This window comes from Monodelphis domestica, chromosome 1 (assembly GCF_027887165.1).
Source record: "Monodelphis domestica isolate mMonDom1 chromosome 1, mMonDom1.pri, whole genome shotgun sequence".
In the NCBI taxonomy this organism is placed as follows: Eukaryota; Metazoa; Chordata; class Mammalia; order Didelphimorphia; family Didelphidae; genus Monodelphis; species Monodelphis domestica.
The window spans coordinates 570,545,000-570,565,249 of NC_077227.1; the positions used below are offsets into that span (position 1 = coordinate 570,545,000).

Below are 20,250 nucleotides of genomic sequence, written 5' to 3' on the forward strand. Positions count from 1 at the left end.
AAAGCCAAGAAGTCTTCAGTTCAAATATGGCCTCAGACACTTCCTAACTATATGACCCTAAACAAGTCACTTAACTCCCATTGCCTAGCCCTTAGCACTCTTCTGTCTTAGAACCAATATTGATTCTAAGACAGAAGGTAAGGGTTTAAAAAAAAAAGATGTAAATGCTAGGCCTTGAGGTGGGGTTATTTTCCACCTTTTCCCTTCTGCCTTTCTTCTTGAGAAAAGGGGTGTTTGGTGGGAATTTTATTAGGGAATTATTTAAGTGAGAGATGATGATTTTAAGATCAGATCTGCCAATCTCCTCCCTCCTCCGTTCCCTCCCTTTTCCTCCCTCCTTGTCCCTCCTCCCTCCTCCCTTCCCCACCCTATTTGATTCTTCTCTTGGTCTCACTGAAATCAGCTTAGAGTGAGTCTTTTGGTATATAAGATAAATCATCTTTCTCTTCTCTAAGATTAAGTAAGGGGTTTATTTAAGAAAAGGGGAAAGGAAAAGAAGTTGAGGGGAGAGAGGGTTTGGGGTTTCCCTAATACTAAACAATTCCCAAGTTGGAGGATGGTGGAATATAATTCAGATATGGGAAAAGGGTCAACAGGACTTGAAGATTCAAGTTCACTGTAGTATAGCAGAGAGAAAGCAGAGAGCAGGACTTTTGTCCTTCCTCTTTTCTGTCCCATGGCAAAGAGACTCAGTTTTTCAGTTTGCCTCCTCCTTTTTCAACGGTCCTTCTGGTCCCCATTCTAAATAGAATGTCGATCTTGATTGACAGATTCTGGAGTCCTTGCTTTTCCAGCTTTTGCTGCAGACATTTTTCCCATCTCTCCTTCACACATTGCAATTCCCCCATTTTGTCTTTGGACGGGATGCATCCTTTGTCAAATTTCTAGTCTAACTTTCTAGTTCTTAACCCTATTCTATGTTAAATATTCCTTTACCCTCCCAAAATAACAAAGCCTAATCTATCTTAACTATTCTGTCTACCTAACTCTATGCTAAGTTGGGGTATAGGAAAATGGCTTAGGTAAATAGGGATTTTACATGAATATAGTTTTTGAACACAATAACAAACCATGTAACAATTTCAAGAATTTCAACAATATTTTGAATATGTAAATGTCTTATCTCCTTATGTCTATAATTTCTACTAAGTAAAAATTTCTGTTACTAATGAGTGTTAACCTAAAATCATAATGTAATCTAACTTCTATAGTTAAATTTATGTCTGTCCCTATATTCCCTAAGACTTTGAACAAATTTTTCTAAGCTGTCCCTATTGTTAGTCATTAGAACATTAATAAATTATTCTAATATAGTTTGTTAGTACATTAGTATTCACATATGTGCATAGATTGTATCTCTACAGATGTACATATGTAAAAATATATAATACATTGTTTTGATTTCTGTGCAAACTCAGACAGATAAGAAATTTCTTTCTGTTTGAATTTTCCACAGAAATTTATATATCAGTATGAATTTTGTGTGTTGCAATTATGCTTACCCAGTCCATGAGATTTCCTTCCACATTGTATTTATGTGTAGCATATGTAAGTATATATGTGATCTTAACATGTATGTCTCATTCTTACATGACCTCATGACCACAAGTCCAAAATTTCAAAGTCCTTCCATGTCTTTTGATGTTGATTGTAGAAAACTATGTGTCTTGGTTTTTTCATCTGTGCTGGATACACTTGTTGTCTGTCGTCAACTCTTGATTGAAGTCCTGTGTTCTTTAATATTCAGGAACATTCAGGAACATGCATGTGTGTAAGGTTTTACATGTGCATGTATGAAAGATTGAAATCTTTCATTGTGCCTGGAAGTAAGATATGAATTCTTCATATGTGCTTGTCAGTATTTATGAGTTGTCCTTCATGCATGGAAATAAGCTTTTCATATGATCATCTTCATGAGTGGGTGTATGTAGTTTGTTGTAGTATGTTATGATTATGAATTTTATATTCTCTTATCTTTTGATGTTTGGGTTTTCACAAGGGGATTATTTGCTCTCTTTGATGTTCATGTTAAGATATGTTGACTTTTTGAAGTTTCTTGGAGATAGAATTTTGATATAATGTATTTCGTTTAGTCATAGAGTTAGGTTTTCTTAGTAAAATGACTTTGTTACTTTCTTGGTTGTACGATTGTTGGCAGAAACTCTGTGTAGACTTTGTAGATATTTTTCTTTGGAGCTAATTTTTAAAATGCCTTTTACTATCTACTTTTCTATCCGGAGCTTTTTCATTTGCTTTAGCAGTGCTTTTCTGTTTTAATTTTTTTTTTACTCTCATGTACTTTCCTTTATTTTAACATGTGCAATGCTTTCTTATCTGTTCTTTATGTTTTGTCTATCATAACTTTCCTTTCATAGGGACTGTTGTTGGTTATTACTAGGGCTATTTGTTTCAGATATCATATTTATGCATCTTCATTGATGTTAATGTTATGGGCGTGATGCAATTTTATGTGTGAAGCATGGAACCATGGATCTTTTTGATCAATCTTTATAGATGCTGGAGTTGTCATTACGACCGTTGTTGGACCAATCCATCTTGGTTCTGTAGGAGATTCTCTATTAAAGTTCTTGACATGTACTTTGTCTCCTGGTTTTATCTTATGCAGTGAAAAATCTAGTGGTGTTCTTTGCACAAGTAAACCCAGTTTCCTCAGTTTGTCTAATCTCCTTTGTATTTGTTTTAACTAGTCATGAAGTACACATTCCCCTTTTACCATGGACAGGCATGATAGCTTTACCATCCTATCATACCAAAGTGGTTGACCATATAGCATTTCAAATGGTGATATATGTAAGTCAATTCTCAGTCTAGTTCTTATGTTAAACAAAGCAAGAGGAATAATGTCTGTCCATTTTAAGTGTGTTTCTGTACAGTTTACCTATCTTCAATCCTTTGTTCATTCTTTCCACCTGGCTGGAACTTTGGGGTCAATAAACCAAGTGATAATTGCATTTGATCCCCAAGTTCTTGTAGATTTCTTACAGAACTTGGGAAGTGAAATGGGACCCCCTGTCCAACTCTATGGTATCGGGAATGCCATGTCTAGGTATCATCTCTTTCAATAGAAATCTCAATACTGTTGCTATGTCATTTTTCTTGGATGGACATGCTTCAACCCATCTTGTCAATCTATCCACAATCACCAATGCATATTTGTATTCCTTGTCTTTGGGCATGTCAATATTTGAATACATTGGAAAGGCATGTAGCTGAGAGGTCTGACTCCCAATGCTATGTTCTTAAAATGTCCTTGATTATACTTTCTGCATGTTTCACATGCCTTACAAGTTCTAATGGCATTTTCTGTTATTTCTGGTGCCATCCCAAACCTCTGTATTGTATCCAGAATCCTTTGCACCCTGTAATGTCCTTTTGCATGAATTACGGTGCATAGATGTTGATATAGATTTTTAGGGAGAATTGGTTACCCCCTTGAGCAATCCAAATGCCTTCTATTAGTTTAGCACCTAGCTGCTCCTTCCATGACTGTTTTTCTTCTCTGCTGTAAGCTTCACTGAGATTGTGCCTTTCAATTGGAGAGAAATTCAGCACACGGTGGGGTCCGAACCTTGCAGCGTATTTTGAGGTTACATCTGCTCTGTCATTCCCTAGGGATATTCTGTCCTTTCCATGAGTATGTGCCTTACAATGGATTACAGCTACCTCCTTTGGAAGTTCTACAGCTTTTATAAGATAGTCTATTAATTTGACATATGCAATTGGTTTCCCAGCCAAGGTTTTAAATCCTCTATTTTTCCATATGTAAGCAGATGAATGCAAGGTGAAGAAAGCATAATTTGAGTCCACGTAAACGTTAACCCTTTTTCCTTTAGCTAACTCTAGGGCAACAAGCAGAGCCTTCAGCTCGGCAACATGGGCACTAACATGACTTGGCAATGATGCATGCCAAAGTGTTTTGTCATTGTCAACTACTGCTGTCCTTGTGACTCTCCTTCCATTGTGAATATAGGAGGACTCATCAGTGTATAACTCTATTTCTGGATTGATAAGAGGTGTGTCTTTAAGTTGTTTGTTGGGTTTGTGCATCATTTCTACTACTTGATTGCAATCATGCAATTCTTCTCCACCTAATGGCAATTCTGTAATCAGTCACTGGGTTCAATGGTACTGTGAAGATTGAATTTAGCTATCTCCTGATTGTGACAATGAAGATACTTAGCTCTTTCTTTATTGTGAAGATAAAACTGTAATCTACTGACTGTAACAATGAAGGTACTTAGCTCTTACTTTATAGTGAAGCTAGAATTTTAAGCTACAATCTATTTTTGGATTTTAACTACAAAAAGGTGTTAAGAACTACAAAAGGTAAATTAACCACAAAAAGGTGTTAAGTAACTTTAAAAGGTAAATTAACCACAAAGAGGTGTTAAGTAACCCAAAAAGATATAATCTAACCATAGAAGGTGAGAACTAAAGAGTGGGAAGTCCTGGAGAAAAATCTAACCAAAGAAGGTGAGAACTAAAGAATGGGCAGTCCTGGAGAAAAGCATCTGTTGTGATTGGTAGATGTGAAAATTTAGAGGAGGTGACACAAGAGAAAAGGTCTTTAAATAGAGGGGGGAAAGACTGAAGAGGGGAGACAGTCACCCAGGCTTGGAGTGAAGGATGGAGGAGCAACTGGAAGACCAACACCCAGACTTCTTTTTTTAGACTGTCACCATTGGTGAGTGAAAGGCTGACTTAGTGGACTTTATTTTCTCTTCTCCTGGCTGGGACTTAGAAATTCTAACTGATATAGTGAGCCCACCTTTCTGGAGGCATGAAGCCTCCAGTTAAGGCCCATCTTCCTGAGACTCTCTTCCCTTGGCTGGGACTTAGAAGTTCTAACTGATATCAGAAGAAGTCAGAGTTTCTCTCTCTCTCTCTCTCTCTCTCTCTCTCTCTCTCTCTCTCTCTCTCTCTCTCTCTCTCTCTCTCTCTCTCTCTCTCTCTCTCTCTCTCTCTCTCTCTCTCTCCCTCTCTCTCTCTCCTTAATATCTTCCTTCAATTGTAAATATTGTAAATAAACTACCATAAATTCCATTTACTTTAGTAATTTATTTTGGGATTTATTATTCAGAGTACAACCACAATTAATTTTAACAGTGCACATCTATGAATAGTGATGTTATCATTGCCTAACAAAATGATTTCATACTGGGATATTCTTGCATAGGTGAATGAATGCATATTCTGCAACCTTAGCAGTTTTTCTATTTGGTGTGCAGAATACACATGCAATTTACATCCCAGTATGACTTTTTTCCCATCTCTCCTTCACACATAACAGGATGGAGGTGAGGATACAGTATATCACCATTAGAAATTGACAATACCTTTCAGAAGAGGTACATGGGACATACATGTATTTGTTCACATGGCTGGAGACATAGGTAACCTCATATAATTTGCTATGGGGGTGTTAGAGGAAGAACCACCCCTCTTTCTCTGTCCCTCTCTTTCTCTCTCTATACCTCTGTCTCTCTGTCTACATCTGTGTGTCACTCTATCTGTCTCTGTCTCCATCTCTCTCTGTCTCTCCTTCCCTCTCTTTTCTCTCTCCCCCTTCTCTTTCCTTCTCTCTCTCTCACACACATATATACATGCATACATACATCATTCTTTGGGAATATTTCAAAAGATAGGTAGGAAAAAAGGTGACAAAATTCCCAGTACCTTAATTAAAACTCCTTTTGCAAGCCACTTAGAGTAAATTCTGTATAAAAATGTACTATTTTCTATATATAAATACTCAAATAGAGTAAATTATCTCAAGATATAAAGCCAACATATTTATTTCCAAGGCAATACTTATCAGTGAAGCCTATCCTCTAGAACAGTGTTGATGACCTATGGCATGCATGCTGTAAGGGCTGCTCTCCTCCCGTTTTTCCACACACACCTAAGGGCATTTCTTACATGACTCACCCCCACCCCCCAAGGGCGTTCCCTCACCTGTCTGGGTTAAGGTGGAATGGGTGGGGACTGATATGTGACTTGAGGGTTATATTTTGGGCACTCGATTTCGAAAAGTTTCACCATCACTGCTCTAGAACAGTCAGAATTTTTTTTGGAAGTAGTCTTAGACACAGACCCCAATCAGTTATCTTTAGACCTGTCAACTAAGTGCTTTGTGGTATGCTAGCCTCTGGAGAGATGTCATCTTCATCATCCTCTTCCTTCTTAGCATTTACAAATGGCTTTAAGTTTTGAAGCATTTTATATATATTCTCCTCCCAATTAAGTCTCACTTAATTTCCACTATGCAAGGTAATCAAATTGACTGTAAGGGGGCAGCTAGATGACTCAGTGGATAGAGAGCCAGGCCTAGAGATGGGAGGTCCTAAACTCAAATTTGGCCTCAGACACTTCCTATCTGTGTGATCCTGGGCAAGTCACTTAACCCCAAGTGCCTAGCCCTCACTGTTCTTCTGCCTTAGAACCAATACACAGTATTGATTCTAAGATGGAAGTAAGGGCTAAAAAAATCATTACAAGGTTTCCCCTGATTAATATGCCACAATAGTTTTATGTTCTAATTTTTGAAAACTGGTAAACTGGGCCAAATATATTTGGCAATTCTTTTTTAAGTGGAATTCATTCTGTAGACCCTATGAGCCATAAAACCCTATACCATAATTAAAGAACAATACTTCTCCTGGCTTTAATAATCTGTGACCAACTTTCCTCTTCTGGCGATTAGCATATTATTTTGAATCAATAATCAATGAACATTATATCTTTTGCTATTTAATAAAGAGATTTCATTGTATCTAGCTTTATGTAAGTCCTCATTATTTTAAATCATTCCCTCAAAGTGAAATGAAATCCCAAAGTCACTTCCTCCATCTTATTCATAGGAAAGGTAAAAAAAAAAGATTCAAATGAAACAGAAAGAAGATACAGTTTGAAATAGCTTTGGCTATCTAAAATACTTATTGCTTCATCAATAATTTGGATGTTATATATTTTTTATTCTTCCACTTAAGTCTTCTGATGTCTATCACAATGGGGAAGTGATCCTGGGTTATTGAAGAATATGCCCTTATTGCAAGCTTTCACATCATAGTTCAGTAATAGATTATATGTTCATCAAGTTCAACCTGCTCATTTTATAAATGAGGAAACTAAGGCACAGAACACTCAGGTGACTTGCTCATTGTCAGTATGTGAGATGAGATTTAAATCTAGGTCTTCCTGATGCTAATGCCATGTATAGGACTGTATTTACCATTCCGCTTTGCCTTGAGGTCTTCTCTGGGGGAGGGGGGATGTATATAAAGACATGGACCAAAATTAACATCTTATGAGAAAACATAGAAAAGTTGTGGGTCTGCAGTAGTGGAAAAGCACTGGTAATGAGCTCCCAGATCCATTTAAATATGTCTTTTTATTGATAAGTCAAATGATAACACTTAGCTTGGGTTTTGTGTGAGGTGGGAAAGTAAGGAGGAGATAGTGCCTGTGTTCTTAACTGAGATCTGAAAATCTATCAGTGTTCTTCCTACTTTTTAAAAAACCCTCACCTTCCATCTTAGAATCAATACTGTGTATTGGTTCTAAGGCAGAGGAGTGGTAAAGGCTAGGCAATTGGGGGGGGGGTGTTAATGACTTGTCCAGGGTCACATAGCTAGACAGTATCTAAGGCCAGATTTGAAACCAGGATCTCCCATCTCTTGGCCAGACTCTTAACCACCTGAGCCACCCAGCTGTCCCCTCTTCCTACTTTTAACCTTTAAAAATGACAGAAATCTTGAGGGATTTTCTTGCCATTTTAAAGATATTGACCCAAGAAGAAAATCTGATTTGGCTAGAATTTTCATCAGTTTTACTACATAGCAACCATTAGGACTGAATCTGTGATGTCATCTACATGGAGAGGTTCTAGTTGAGGAATGTCCTTTTATCAAAATAGGTCAGAATCACTTTTTAAGTGTTAAGGGACTTCAGAGGATAAAATATACAGTATATATCAGAGGCAAAATTTGAACCCATGTCTTCCTGGCTCCAAGTCTACGTATTTATCTAATATGCCAATGTTGTCTCTGCTATCCTACAAACAGTATAACCTTGTTATGGTCATTAAAAAACAAAATAGACAAGCAAAAAAAAATCTACAATTTAAAATTTAGAGGAATCAAAGTGGATTTTTTCTTAAAGGCTGAATTTATAGCAAATAAATACATAAGGTAGTGGCACAGTGGATAGAGTGCTGGTCCTGCAGTGAGGAAAAGTCATTTTCTGGTGTTCAAATCTGGCCTCAGATGTTTACTAGCTGAGTGACCCTGGGTAAGTAGCTTGTCCCTGGGCGAGTTGCTTAATCTTGTTTGCCTCAGTTTTCTCATTTATAAATTGAGTTGAAGAAGGAAATGGCAAACCACTCCAGTATCTTTGCCAAGAAAACTCTACATGGAGTCACAAAGAGTTGGATATGATTGAAATGACCGAACAGCAACAATGTGTCTTAGTTGTGCTTAATTAGACTATGTGAACATAATTCTACACATAGTATCCACTACTATTAGTTTATTAGGGATTGGGAATGGTAGATTGAATAAGGCATGTGAAAAAATATTGACTGAGAAAATCTCAACTAAGATGTACAACATGTGAAAATAAATTGCCTTTCATTAGATTGTGAGCTCTTTAAGGGCAGGGCCCATCTTTGCCTCTTTTTGTATCCCAAGGGCTTAGCACAGTACCTGGTATATAATAGGCATTTAATGAATATTTTGATTGATTATTAATATTATAAAATGTGTAATAGGCTTTTGGAAGACTGAAATTCACTCTGACATTTACTGAAGATTTGAGCAAATTACTTAACTCCTCTCTGAGTCTAAGTTACCTCATTTGTAAGAAAAAGCAATTGTACTAGATAGCCTCTAAGGTTCTCTCTAGCTCTAAATCTCTAATTCTATGTATTTGTCATTCGTTTATCATACATGGGGTTCCTTCAGTATCTGTTGTATGCACAACTTTGTCCTAAAGTCCAAGGAAAAGTTGGGGTCTTTTACTTTAAGTTTTCTTTTTAATTCAACCCACATGCCAGTCATTCCTCCTTCAGATTCCTCCCTACTCCTACTTACAGGGTCTATCCAATGAAGAATGACTAGTTCATGAGCCCCTACCGATTTTTTTTTATATTTTTGAGTAGTCACCCACAAGGGATAATTGACTTAAAACAAAAGGGATTTCCTAGACTAGCATAGTAAAAAGATTTACAATTGAACATTCCTCCTCCTCCACCCAATAAATTTAAGATACACTTAATTGATGAACACATAAACCATCAATGAGAAGAGTGAGCACAAGACAGAGATCACTTCCCAGAATCCTACATATTACAAAGAGGCAAAGATGGGTATCCTCAAAGGGTACAGTGTCTTGGGTGTTATAAATAAAAATTGATTTGGAAGGTCATTACTAGATTTATAGGTATAATTGGTAAAGAGGGACAAGGAGAGTATAGGTTTCAACCTTTCTAACTCAAGGTAAAAATCTTGACCTCCAAACCAAAGCTTGTCAGAGATGTCCTGGAGAGATAGAGTAGCAAGAGAGCAAGGCCAGAGTGCCAGTTAGTTCAAGAGTCTGGTCCAAAGAAAAGAGAGCTCTCTGCTTCTAGCTCTGGTTTTTCAACCTTAAGCTCCTGCCACCATAGTGACCTTGCACCCAGGACACAGGTGCTGATGCTGGGGCACCAGGAGATACTGGGGACACTGGTTGTGTAGGGCAGGGCATCAGACATGTGACTGATTCCAACTCTGAATCCCAGGGTGCATAGTATAAAAGTTGGAATGAAGGTCCCCTAAATATTTTACTTCACACTTGGGCATGCAAATGGGTCACTTAAAGATGGACAGTCTTTAATTTTATCAGGTAAAATGGGGGACTCAATTGATGGAGGATTCCTGGTCAGCTCCTTTGCTATGCCTTCCTCCCAGCTGAATATGTCCCCCAGTGGTGCCATTGGCACATCTTCATATTGCCACCTCTACATAGCTCTCTTGGGGTGCAGGCATTATCCTTTGGAGTTCCTCCTCAATGCTGTCGTAAAAAGTATCAGCAGAACTCATGTGGCACAATTCTTAGACAATCTGAATATTAATAAGTTTTTTTTCTAATAAGAACTTAAACCTATCATGGCCAATAAGTCTAACAGTTAAACAGAAACCCAAATGAGTAGTTACCAAATTTAAAATCCTATCAAGAAAATACCTTTAGGCCACTCTTTCTAAGTTTCAGAACTAATTCTATGTTGGATGTGTGTATATTTGTATGTGCTCACATATGTGCAGGAACATATTTAGAAACTTAATAGCTATCATGTGTTCTAGAAAAAATCAAAAGCAATGATAATGGTTACTCTGACAGGGGGTATAAAGAACATTGGATTTAAAATAAAAAGGCTTTTGTTCATATTTCAGCTCTTTTGTTTTCTGCCTGGGTGCTCTCAGGCAAATCCCTTCCTCAATTTTTTCTGCTATAAAATAAGGAGGTTAAATCAGATGAACTTAAAAGTCCCTTCAAGTTCTAAATCCTGCAAATCATCTTAGGAACATCACAAGTTTCTTAAGCCATTTCCACATCCATCCATCCAGAATCTTATCCACAAAAGTTAAAATGGTAGTTGGAATTAAAAACTTTGGAAATTGTATAACAGTTTGTTTTCAACTTACCTCCTGCACATATGCTTGAGGGCTCAGCTGCTAAAATTTCAATGCATGATTTCTTCAAAATCTAGGAAAAGAAATAGAATGAAATAACTATCAGAATCAATGAATAATATTAAGACAAGTGTCAGAAATATTCTTTGAAGAATAACTTGTGTATTTCTACCTTCAGGAAAAGAACTGATAAATAAAAACAAGCAAGACATAGTATATAAGTAAACTATATATATATATATATATATATGTAAATTATATATGTATATGTTTAGAAGGATGTCAAATGATGCCTTATCTAATGTGAAGAGGGGATGGAAGGAGGGAGGTGCCTGGGAACTTTAATGTAACAAACAAATTAATTAATTGAAAAATAATCTGTTCCCACTTAGAGAAAAGTTTTCTTGCTGATGATGTAGGAAAGGTATTTGGTAATTTTATATCTGTGCAAAAAGAAAGGTAGAAGTTGTACTTTTTTCTTCTATGTCTGTCTCATTTTCTAAGTTCTCTGATCAAAAGCCCCAATCGTAGCTTAACAATTTACAAACAATGAACAATATATGAAGGGAAAAAAGATAAGTGGAATCAAATTTAATTTTCAGCTACCAAAATAGAAACTGTAAATAGACATTAACAAGGACTGAACAGATATATAAATTCAGAGGAAGTGATATTTCAGATGTTAGTCAACATGATCATCAAAATCAATAATTATTTTTTGAGACTTAGATATTATGTGAACTTAGCATGCTTAGTACTAAATATACTGTGGAATGACACAGTCTTTGTACTTTAGGAACAAGGAATATTATTTGCTACATAACAAAAAGTTGGTGCAAATAATAACAGTTATAGAAATCGTAAAGAGGGAGAAATCCCTTAAGGCTAATGCAATGCTTTGGTGAAAAAACTCATGCCTTCTGTTGGGGATTTTCCAGCCAAAAGATGAGTACAAAGCAAAGGCTTTATTGCTCTGGACAATTGGAGGACTCTGATAGTTCATATCAGGTTGAGGATTCTCACCAGATATAAAGGAGATAGCTGTTCTCAAGTATGTGACCTGCCATGTAAAAATATTACAATTGTTTTGCTCAATTCAAGAGGTTAGAACTAGAAGGAATAGGAGGATGTTGCAGAAAAAATGTTTGACTTCATGTGCCAGAATGTTGTCAAACAATTAGAACTTTCTGCAAATGGAATTGGCTATTTAGTAAAGTATTAATTTGCCCTTCAAGTGGAGCCCAGATGACTACTCTTTATAGATGTTATAGATCAGATTCCTAATTAGGTATAGATTTGATTATGAAGTCTTTTATAATTCCAAGATTCTATAATGCTATCATTAACTCTGGGGAAAAGTTGGGAAAGGACTCATATATTCAAAAATAGTTAAAATGACTTTTTTAAGGTGGCAAAGAATTAGAAACTGAGGGAAGGCCCATCAACTGAGGAATGGCTGATTATGAAAATGACGGAATACTATTAGGCTATGAGAAATGGCGAAATGGCTATTTTCAGAAAACCTGGGAAAACATATGGACAGATGCAAAATGAAAAGTTCCCCAAGAGAAAAACATATGTAGCAACAGCAATACTGTAAAGATAATCAACTATTTGAGACATTAATTCAACAATATGATGATCCACCACAATTCCAAAAGATGTGTCTGGAAGAATTGTGTCCACCTCCACACAGGAAACTGATGTTCTCTTCCTCTTCTTTCTTTCTTTCTTTCTTTCTTTCTTTCTTTCTTTCTTTCTTTCTTTCTTTCTTTCTTTCTTTCTTTCTTTCTTTCTTTCTTTCTTTCTTTCTTTCTTTCTTTCTTTCTTTCTTTCTTTCTTTCTTTCTTTCTTTCTTTCTTTCTTTCTTTCTTTCTTCCTTTCTTCCTTTCTTCCTTCCTTCCTTCCTTCCTTCCTTCCTTCCTTCCTTCCTTCCTTCCTTCCTTCTTTCCTTCTTTCCTTCTTTCCTTCCTTCCTTCCTTCCTTCCTTCCTTCCTTCCTTCCTTCCTTCCTTCCTTCCTTCCTTCCTTCCTTCCTTCCTTCCTTCCTTCCTTCCTTCCTTCCTTCCTTCCTTCCTTCCTTCCTTCCAGATCACTCGGACCTAAGGGGTAGGAGCACAGAGTCCAAGGCTACAGAGGGAAACTTAGACCCGAGATTATAACCCCCTGGCCGGATCCTTCCATCCGAGTTCCAGTGAAAGTCACTGCCCTCGGAGCTCTGGGAAGCCGAGGCCCCTCCCCCCTCAGAGAGCAGGGTCATTGGAAACAACAGTAACCCTCAGGGCTGGCAAGACAGCCTCACGGCCAGCTATTCTGAAGGTAACTTCCGGAAAGCAACCCGACCCAGTCGAGGGGGCACCCAGACAGCAGGGAAACAGAGAGAGCCAGGGGAGAGTGTAACCCCCTGGCCGGATCCTTCCATTCCAGTTCCAGTGAAAGTTACTGCCTTAAGGCATACTCAGTTCAACCCAGGGAAAGCTCATAGAACTGACAATCTGCCCAGGACTAAAACCTCTGAACACCAGACAGAGATAAGAAAAGCTAATCCTCCCCATTCAGAGATGGCAAACTTCACAGAAGCACAGAAGCCCCAAAATCCCAAGAAAAATAAGAAGAAAGGGGCGACTTTGGACACATTCTACGGAGCCAAAATACAAAATACAGAGGATATAGAAGACGATACCCAAGAAAATGCTCTGAAACCTTCCAAAGGAAATGGAAACTCTCCACAAACCCATGAAGAATTTGAATCAGAAATGACCAAAAAGATGGAAGCCTTCTGGGAGGAAAAGTGGGAAATAATGCAAAAGAAATTCACGCATCTACAAAACCAGTGTGACCAAACTGAAAAGGAAAACCAGGCTTTAAAGGTCAGAATCAGGCAACTGGAAGACAACGATCGTGTAAAAGAGCAAGAATTAATAAAGCAAAGCCAAAATACCAAGAAATTAGAAGAGAACATAAAATATCTCACCGACAAGGTGACAGATCTGGAAAATAGAGGGAGAAGAGATAATTTAAGAATAATTGGACTTCCAGAAAAGCCAGAAATAAACACCAAACTCGACATCGTGATACAAGATATAATCAAAGAAAATTGCCCAGAGATTCTAGAACAAGGGGGTAATACAGCCACTGATAGAGCTCACAGAACACCTTCTACACTAAACCCCCAAAAGACAACTCCCAGGAATGTAATTGCCAAATTCCAAAGCTCTCAAACAAAAGAAAAAATCCTACAGGAAGCCAGAAAAAGACAATTTAGATATAAAGGAATGCCAATCAGGGTCACACAAGACCTTGCAAGTTCTACTCTGAATGATCATAAGGCATGGAACATGATCTTCAGAAAGGCAAGAGAGCTGGGTCTTCAACCAAGAATCAGCTACCCAGCAAAACTGACTATATACTTCCAAGGGAAAGTATGGGCATTCAACAAAATAGAAGATTTCCAACTTTTTGCAAAGAAAAGACCAGAGCTCTGTGGAAAGTTTGATACCGAAAAACAAAGAGCAAGGAATACCTGAAAAGGTAAATATTAAGGAAAGGGGAAAGGAGAAAAATGTTATCTTCTTCTTTTATTCAAACTCTCTTCTATAAGGACTACATTTATATCAATCTATGTATACTAACATGTGGGGAAAATGTAATGTATAAATAGGGGGTAAAGAAAGACCAAATAGAATAATCTTTCTCACACAAAGATTCACATGGGAAGGGGAGGGGAAGAAAACTCCTATAAGAAGGAGAGGAAGAGAGGGTTTTTTACTTAAACCTTAATCTCAGGGAAATCAACTCTGAGAGGGAAAAACATCCAGATCCATTGGGATCTTGAATTCTATCTTACCCAACAAGGGTAGGGAGAAGGGAAAACCAAGGGGGGGAGGGGGAGAGGGAAAGCAAAAAGGGAGGGAAAGAGAGGGGGGAGGGGAGGGAACAAAAAGGGAGGGACTAAAAAGGGAAACATCAAGGGAGGGGACAAGGGGGACTGATTCAAAGTAAATCACTGGACTAAAAGGTAGAGCTGAAGAAGAAAAGGTTAGAATTAGGGAAGGATATCAAAATGCCAGGGAATCCACAAATGACAATCATAACTTTGAACGTGAATGGGATATACTCACCCATAAAACATAGATGAATAGCAGAATGGATTAGAATCCAAAACCCTACCATATGTTGTCTTCAAGAAACACACATGAGGCGGGTTGACACCCACAAGGTCAGAATTAAAGGATGGAGTAAGACCTTCTGGGCCTCAACTGACAGAAAGAAGGCAGGAGTGGTAATCATGATATCTGATAAAGCCAATGCAAAAATAGACCTGATCAAAAGGGACAGGGAAGGTAATTATATTTTGTTAAAAGGGACTTCAGACAATGAGGAAATATCATTAATCAACATGTATGCACCAAATAATATAGCACCCAAATTTCTAATGGAGAAACTAGGAGAATTGAAGGAAGAAATAGACAGTAAAACCATATTAGTGGGAGACTTAAACCAACCATTATCAAATTTAGATAAATCAAATCAAAAAATAAATAAGAAAGAGGTAAAAGAAGTGAATGAAATCTTAGAAAAATTAGAATTAATATACATATGGAGAAAAATAAATAGGGATAAAAAGGAATACAACTTCTTCTCAGCACCACATGGCACATTCACAAAAATTGACCATACATTAGGTCACAGAAACATAGCACACAAATGCAGAAAAGCAGAAATAATGAATGCAGCCTTCTCAGATCACAAGGCAATAAAAATAATGATTAGTAATGGTACATGGAAAACCAAGTCAAAGGCTAACTGGAAATTAAACAATATTATACTCCAAAATCGTTTAGTTAAAGAAGAAATCATGGAAACAATTAATAATTTCATCGAGGAAAATGAAAATGGTGAGACATTCTTTCAAACCTTTTGGGATGCAGCCAAAGTGGTAATCAGAGGTAAATTCATATCCCTGAATGCTTATATTAACAAACTAAGGAGAGCAGAGATCAATCAATTGGAAATGCAAATGAAAAAACTCAAAAGCAATCAAAAAAAAACCCCCAGCAGAAAACCACACTAGAAATCCTAAAAATTAAGGGAGAAATTAATAATATCTAAAGTGATAGAACTATTGATTTAATAAATAATACAAGAAGCTGGTACTTTGAAAAAACAAACAAAATAGACAAAGTACTGGTCAATCTAATTAAAAAAAGGAAGAAAAGCAAATTAACAGCATCAGAGATGAAAAGGGGGACAGCACCCCTGATGAAGATGAAATTATGGCAATCATTAGAAATTACTTTGCCCAATTATATGGCAATAAATACACCAATTTAGGAGAAATGGATGAATATATACAAAAATACAAACTGCCTAGACTAACAGAAGAGGAAATAGAATTCTTAAATAATCCCATATCAGAAAATGAAATCCAACAAGCCATCAAAGAACTTCCTAAGAAAAAATCCCCAGGGCCTGATGGATTCACTAGTGAATTCTATCAAACATTCAGAGAACAGTTAATCCCAATACTATACAAACTATTTGACATAATAAGCAAAGAGGGAGTTCTATCAAACTCCTTTTACGACACAAACATGGTACTGATTCCAAAACCAGGGAAGTCAAAAACAGAGAACAAAAACTATATCTCCCTAATCTCCCTAATGAATATAGATGCAAAAATCTTAAATAGGATACTAGCAAAAAGACTCCAGCAAGTGATCAGAAGGATCATCCACCATGATCAAGTAGGATTTATACCAGGGATGCAGGGCTGGTTCAATATTAAGAAAAGCATCCACATAATTGACCACATCAACAGGCAAACCAACAAGAACCACATAATTATCTCAATAGACGCAGAAAAAGCATTTGATAAAATACAACACCCATTCCTATTAAAAACACTAGAAAGCATAGGAATAGAAGGGTCATTCCTAAAAATAATAAACAGTATATATCTAAAACCATCAGCTAATATCATCTGCAGTGGGGATAAACTAGATGCATTCCCAATAAGATCAGGAGTGAAACAAGGATGCCCATTATCACCTCTACTATTTGAAATTGTACTAGAAACACTAGCAGTAGCAATTAGAGAAGAAAAAGAAATTGAAGGCATCAAAATAGGCAAGGAGGAGACCAAGTTATCACTCTTTGCAGATGACATGATGGTCTACTTAAAGAATCCTAGAGATTTAACCAAAAAGCTAATTGAAATAATCAACAACTTTAACAAAGTTGCAGGATACAAAATAAACCCACATAAATCATCAGCTTTTCTATATATCTCCAACACAGCTCAGCAGCAAAAAATAGAAAGAGAAATCCCATTCAAAATCACCTTAGACAAAATAAAATACCTAGGAATCTATCTCCCGAGACAAACACAGGAACTATATGAACACAACTACAAAACACTCTCCACACAACTAAAACTAGACTTGAGCAATTGGAAAAACATTAACTGCTCATGGATAGGACGAGCCAATATAATAAAAATGACCATCCAACCCAAACTTATTTATCTATTTAGTGCCATCCCATTGAACTACCAAAATACTTCTTCACTGATTTAGAAAAAACCATAGCAAAATTCATTTGGAAGAACAAAAGATCAAGGATATCCAGGGAAATAATGGAAAAAAAAACACATATGATGGGGGCCTTGCAGTCCCTGACCTAAAACTATATTACAAAGCAGCAGTCATCAAAACAATTTGGTACTGGCTAAGAAACAGAAAGGAAGATCAGTGGAATAGACTGGGGGAAAGCGACCTCAGCAAGACAGTATACGATAAACCCAAAGATCCCAGCTTTTGGGACAAAAATCCACTATTCGACAAAAACTGCTGGGAAAATTGGAAGACAGTGTGGGAGAGACTAGGAATAGATCAACACCTCACACCTTACACCAAGATAAATTCAAAATGGGTGAGTGACTTAAACATAAAGAAGGAAACCATAAGTAAATTGGGTAAACACAGAATAGTATACATGCCAGACCTTTGGGAGGGGAAAGACTTTAAAACCAAGCAAGACATAGAAAGAATCACAAAATGTAAAATAAATAATTTTGACTACATCAAATTAAAAAGCTTTTGCACAAACAAAACCAATGTAACTAAAATCAGAAGGGAAACAACAAACTGGGAAAAAATCTTCATAGAAACCCCTGGCAAAGGTTTAATTACTCAAATTTATAAAGAGCTAAATCAACTGTACAAAAAATCAAGCCATTCTCCAATTGATAAATGGGCAAGGGACATGGATAGGCAGTTCTCAGATAAAGAAATCAAAACTATTAATAAGCACATGAAGAAGTGTTCTAAATCTCTTATAATCAGAGAGATGCAAATCAAAACAACTCTGAGGTATCACCTCACACCAAGCAGACTGGCTAGCATGATAGCAAAGGAAAGTAATGAATGCTGGAGGGGATGTGGCGAAGTAGGGACATTAATTCATTGCTGGTGGAGTTGTCAACTGATCCAACCATTCTGGAGGGCAATTTGGAACTATGCCCAAAGGGCGACAAAAGAATATCTACCCTTTGATCCAGCCATAGCACTGCTGGGTCTGTATCCCAAAGAGATAATGAACAAAAAGACTTGTACAAAATTATTCATAGTTGCGCTCTTTGTGGTGGCCAAAAACTGGAAAAAGAGGGGATGCCCATCAATTGGGGAATGGCTGAGCAAATTGTGGTATATGTTGGTGATGGAATACTATTGTGCTAAAAGGAATAATAAAGTGGAGGAGTTCCATGAAGACTGGAACAACCTCCAGGAAGTGATGCAGAGCGAGAGGAACAGAACCAGGAGAACATTGTACACAGAGACTAATACACTGTGGTATGATCGAACGTAATGGACTTCTCCATTGGTGGTGGTGTAATGTCCCTGAACAATTTGCAGGGATCCAGCAGAAAAAACACCATTCATAATCAGAGGATAAACTGTGGGAGCAGAAACACCGAAGAAAAGCAACTGCCTGAATACAGCGGTTGAGGGGACATGACAGAGGAGAGACTCTAAATGAACACTCTAATGCAAATATTGTCAACATAGCAATGGGTTTAAATCAGGAAAACATGTAATGCCCAGTGGATTTACGCATCGGCTGTGGGGGTGGGGAGGAAAAGAAAATGATCTATGTCTTTAATGGATAATGCTTGGAAATGATCAAATAAAATATTAAAAAAAAAGATAAGTACCTATAAAGGTCAAGCAACTTGTGAATTTACAAGGAACAAAGAGCTGAGAAACTTACTCAGAGCTTTCCTGGTGTGAATTACTCAAAAATTACAGCTTCTTAGGTGTGAACTAAGAATGGTCTGTCCTTTGAAAAATGTCTACTGTCATTGGTAGATATAAGGACTTAGGGGAGGTGACATAGGAAAAAATGCCCTTTAAATAGGAGCTTAGATTCATTCAGAGGGGATTCAGATTGAGGATTGAGCTGGTGAAGGCAGCTGAGATGATGCTGGTCTGGTGTCACTAGAATCCTTGCTTGGATAGATCTTGTGGTGTGTGATTAAGGACTGACTGATCTTTTCTCTTAGGGCTTAGGCCTGGGTTGGCCAGGACTGGCCAGGGCCGGCTTATCCCTTTCTCATTAATTCCTTTTCTCTCTCTTTCTCTCTTTCTTTAATTCCTCATTCGTATGAATTAAAATCTCTATAAACCCCAGTTAACTTGGGTATATTTCATAATTGGGAATATTTCCCTGGCAACCACCTTATATATTTGATTTGAAACAAGACACTGTAGTGAAAACATATTTTCTGTGGTCACAATTTACTCACCTGATCTTTTATCTACTACAATTTAAGTCTTCCACTATTTTAATCACTTCAGTTTATGGCTTCAACCATTTTAACTATTACACCTCCTTCCTTCCTTCCTTCCTTCCTTCCTTCCTTCCTTCCTTCCTTCCTTCCTTCCTTCCTTCCTTCCTTCCTTCCTTCCTTCCTTCCTTCCTATTCCTTCCTTCCTTCCTTCCTTCCTTCCTTCCTTCCTTCCTTCCTTCCTTCCTTCCTTCCTTCCTTCCTTCCTTCCTTTCTTCATATTCCTTCCTTCCTTCATATTCCTTCCTTCCTTCCTTCCTTCCTTTCTTCCTTCCTTTCTTCCTTCCTTTCTTCCTTCCTTCCTTCCTTCCTTCCTTCCTTCCTTCCTTCCTTCCTTCCTTCCTTCCTTTCTTTCTTTCTTTCTTTCAGAACATGGCTAATGCATGAATATGTTTTGTATGATGTCATATGTTTAATGAGTATTGCATTTATTGCTTTCTCAGTGGATGGGGGAGGAGGGGAAGGAAAGGAGAACATTTGAAACAAAAAAATTAAATAAAAAAACAAAGATAACATTTTTTTTAAAAAGTAGGAGTGGGCATGGGAAAGTTTGAGAGTGAGACTTTCTCATAAGAAAGATCCTAGAAACTTTATCAAGGAACTGAAGCCAAGGAATCAGACATAGAGAGAACTATATTTAAAAAAAGCAGGCAGGGAGTAGTCAACAGCAATTGGCAGGACTTTGGTGCTAGAATTCTAGAACTCAGTCCTTGTT

At 37.3% G+C, this 20,250-nt stretch overlaps 1 protein-coding gene across 1 annotated transcript in view; it reads right to left on the minus strand.

The window, feature by feature from the left end:
• ANTXR1 (ANTXR cell adhesion molecule 1) overlaps positions 1–20,250 on the minus strand; it is a 334,340-nt gene that overhangs the window by 216,435 nt on the left and 97,655 nt on the right. The window contains exon 9 of the mRNA XM_001381658.4: positions 10,701–10,761. Coding sequence (XP_001381695.2) covers positions 10,701–10,761 — 61 coding nt within the window. The remainder of the gene's footprint in view (positions 1–10,700; positions 10,762–20,250) is intronic.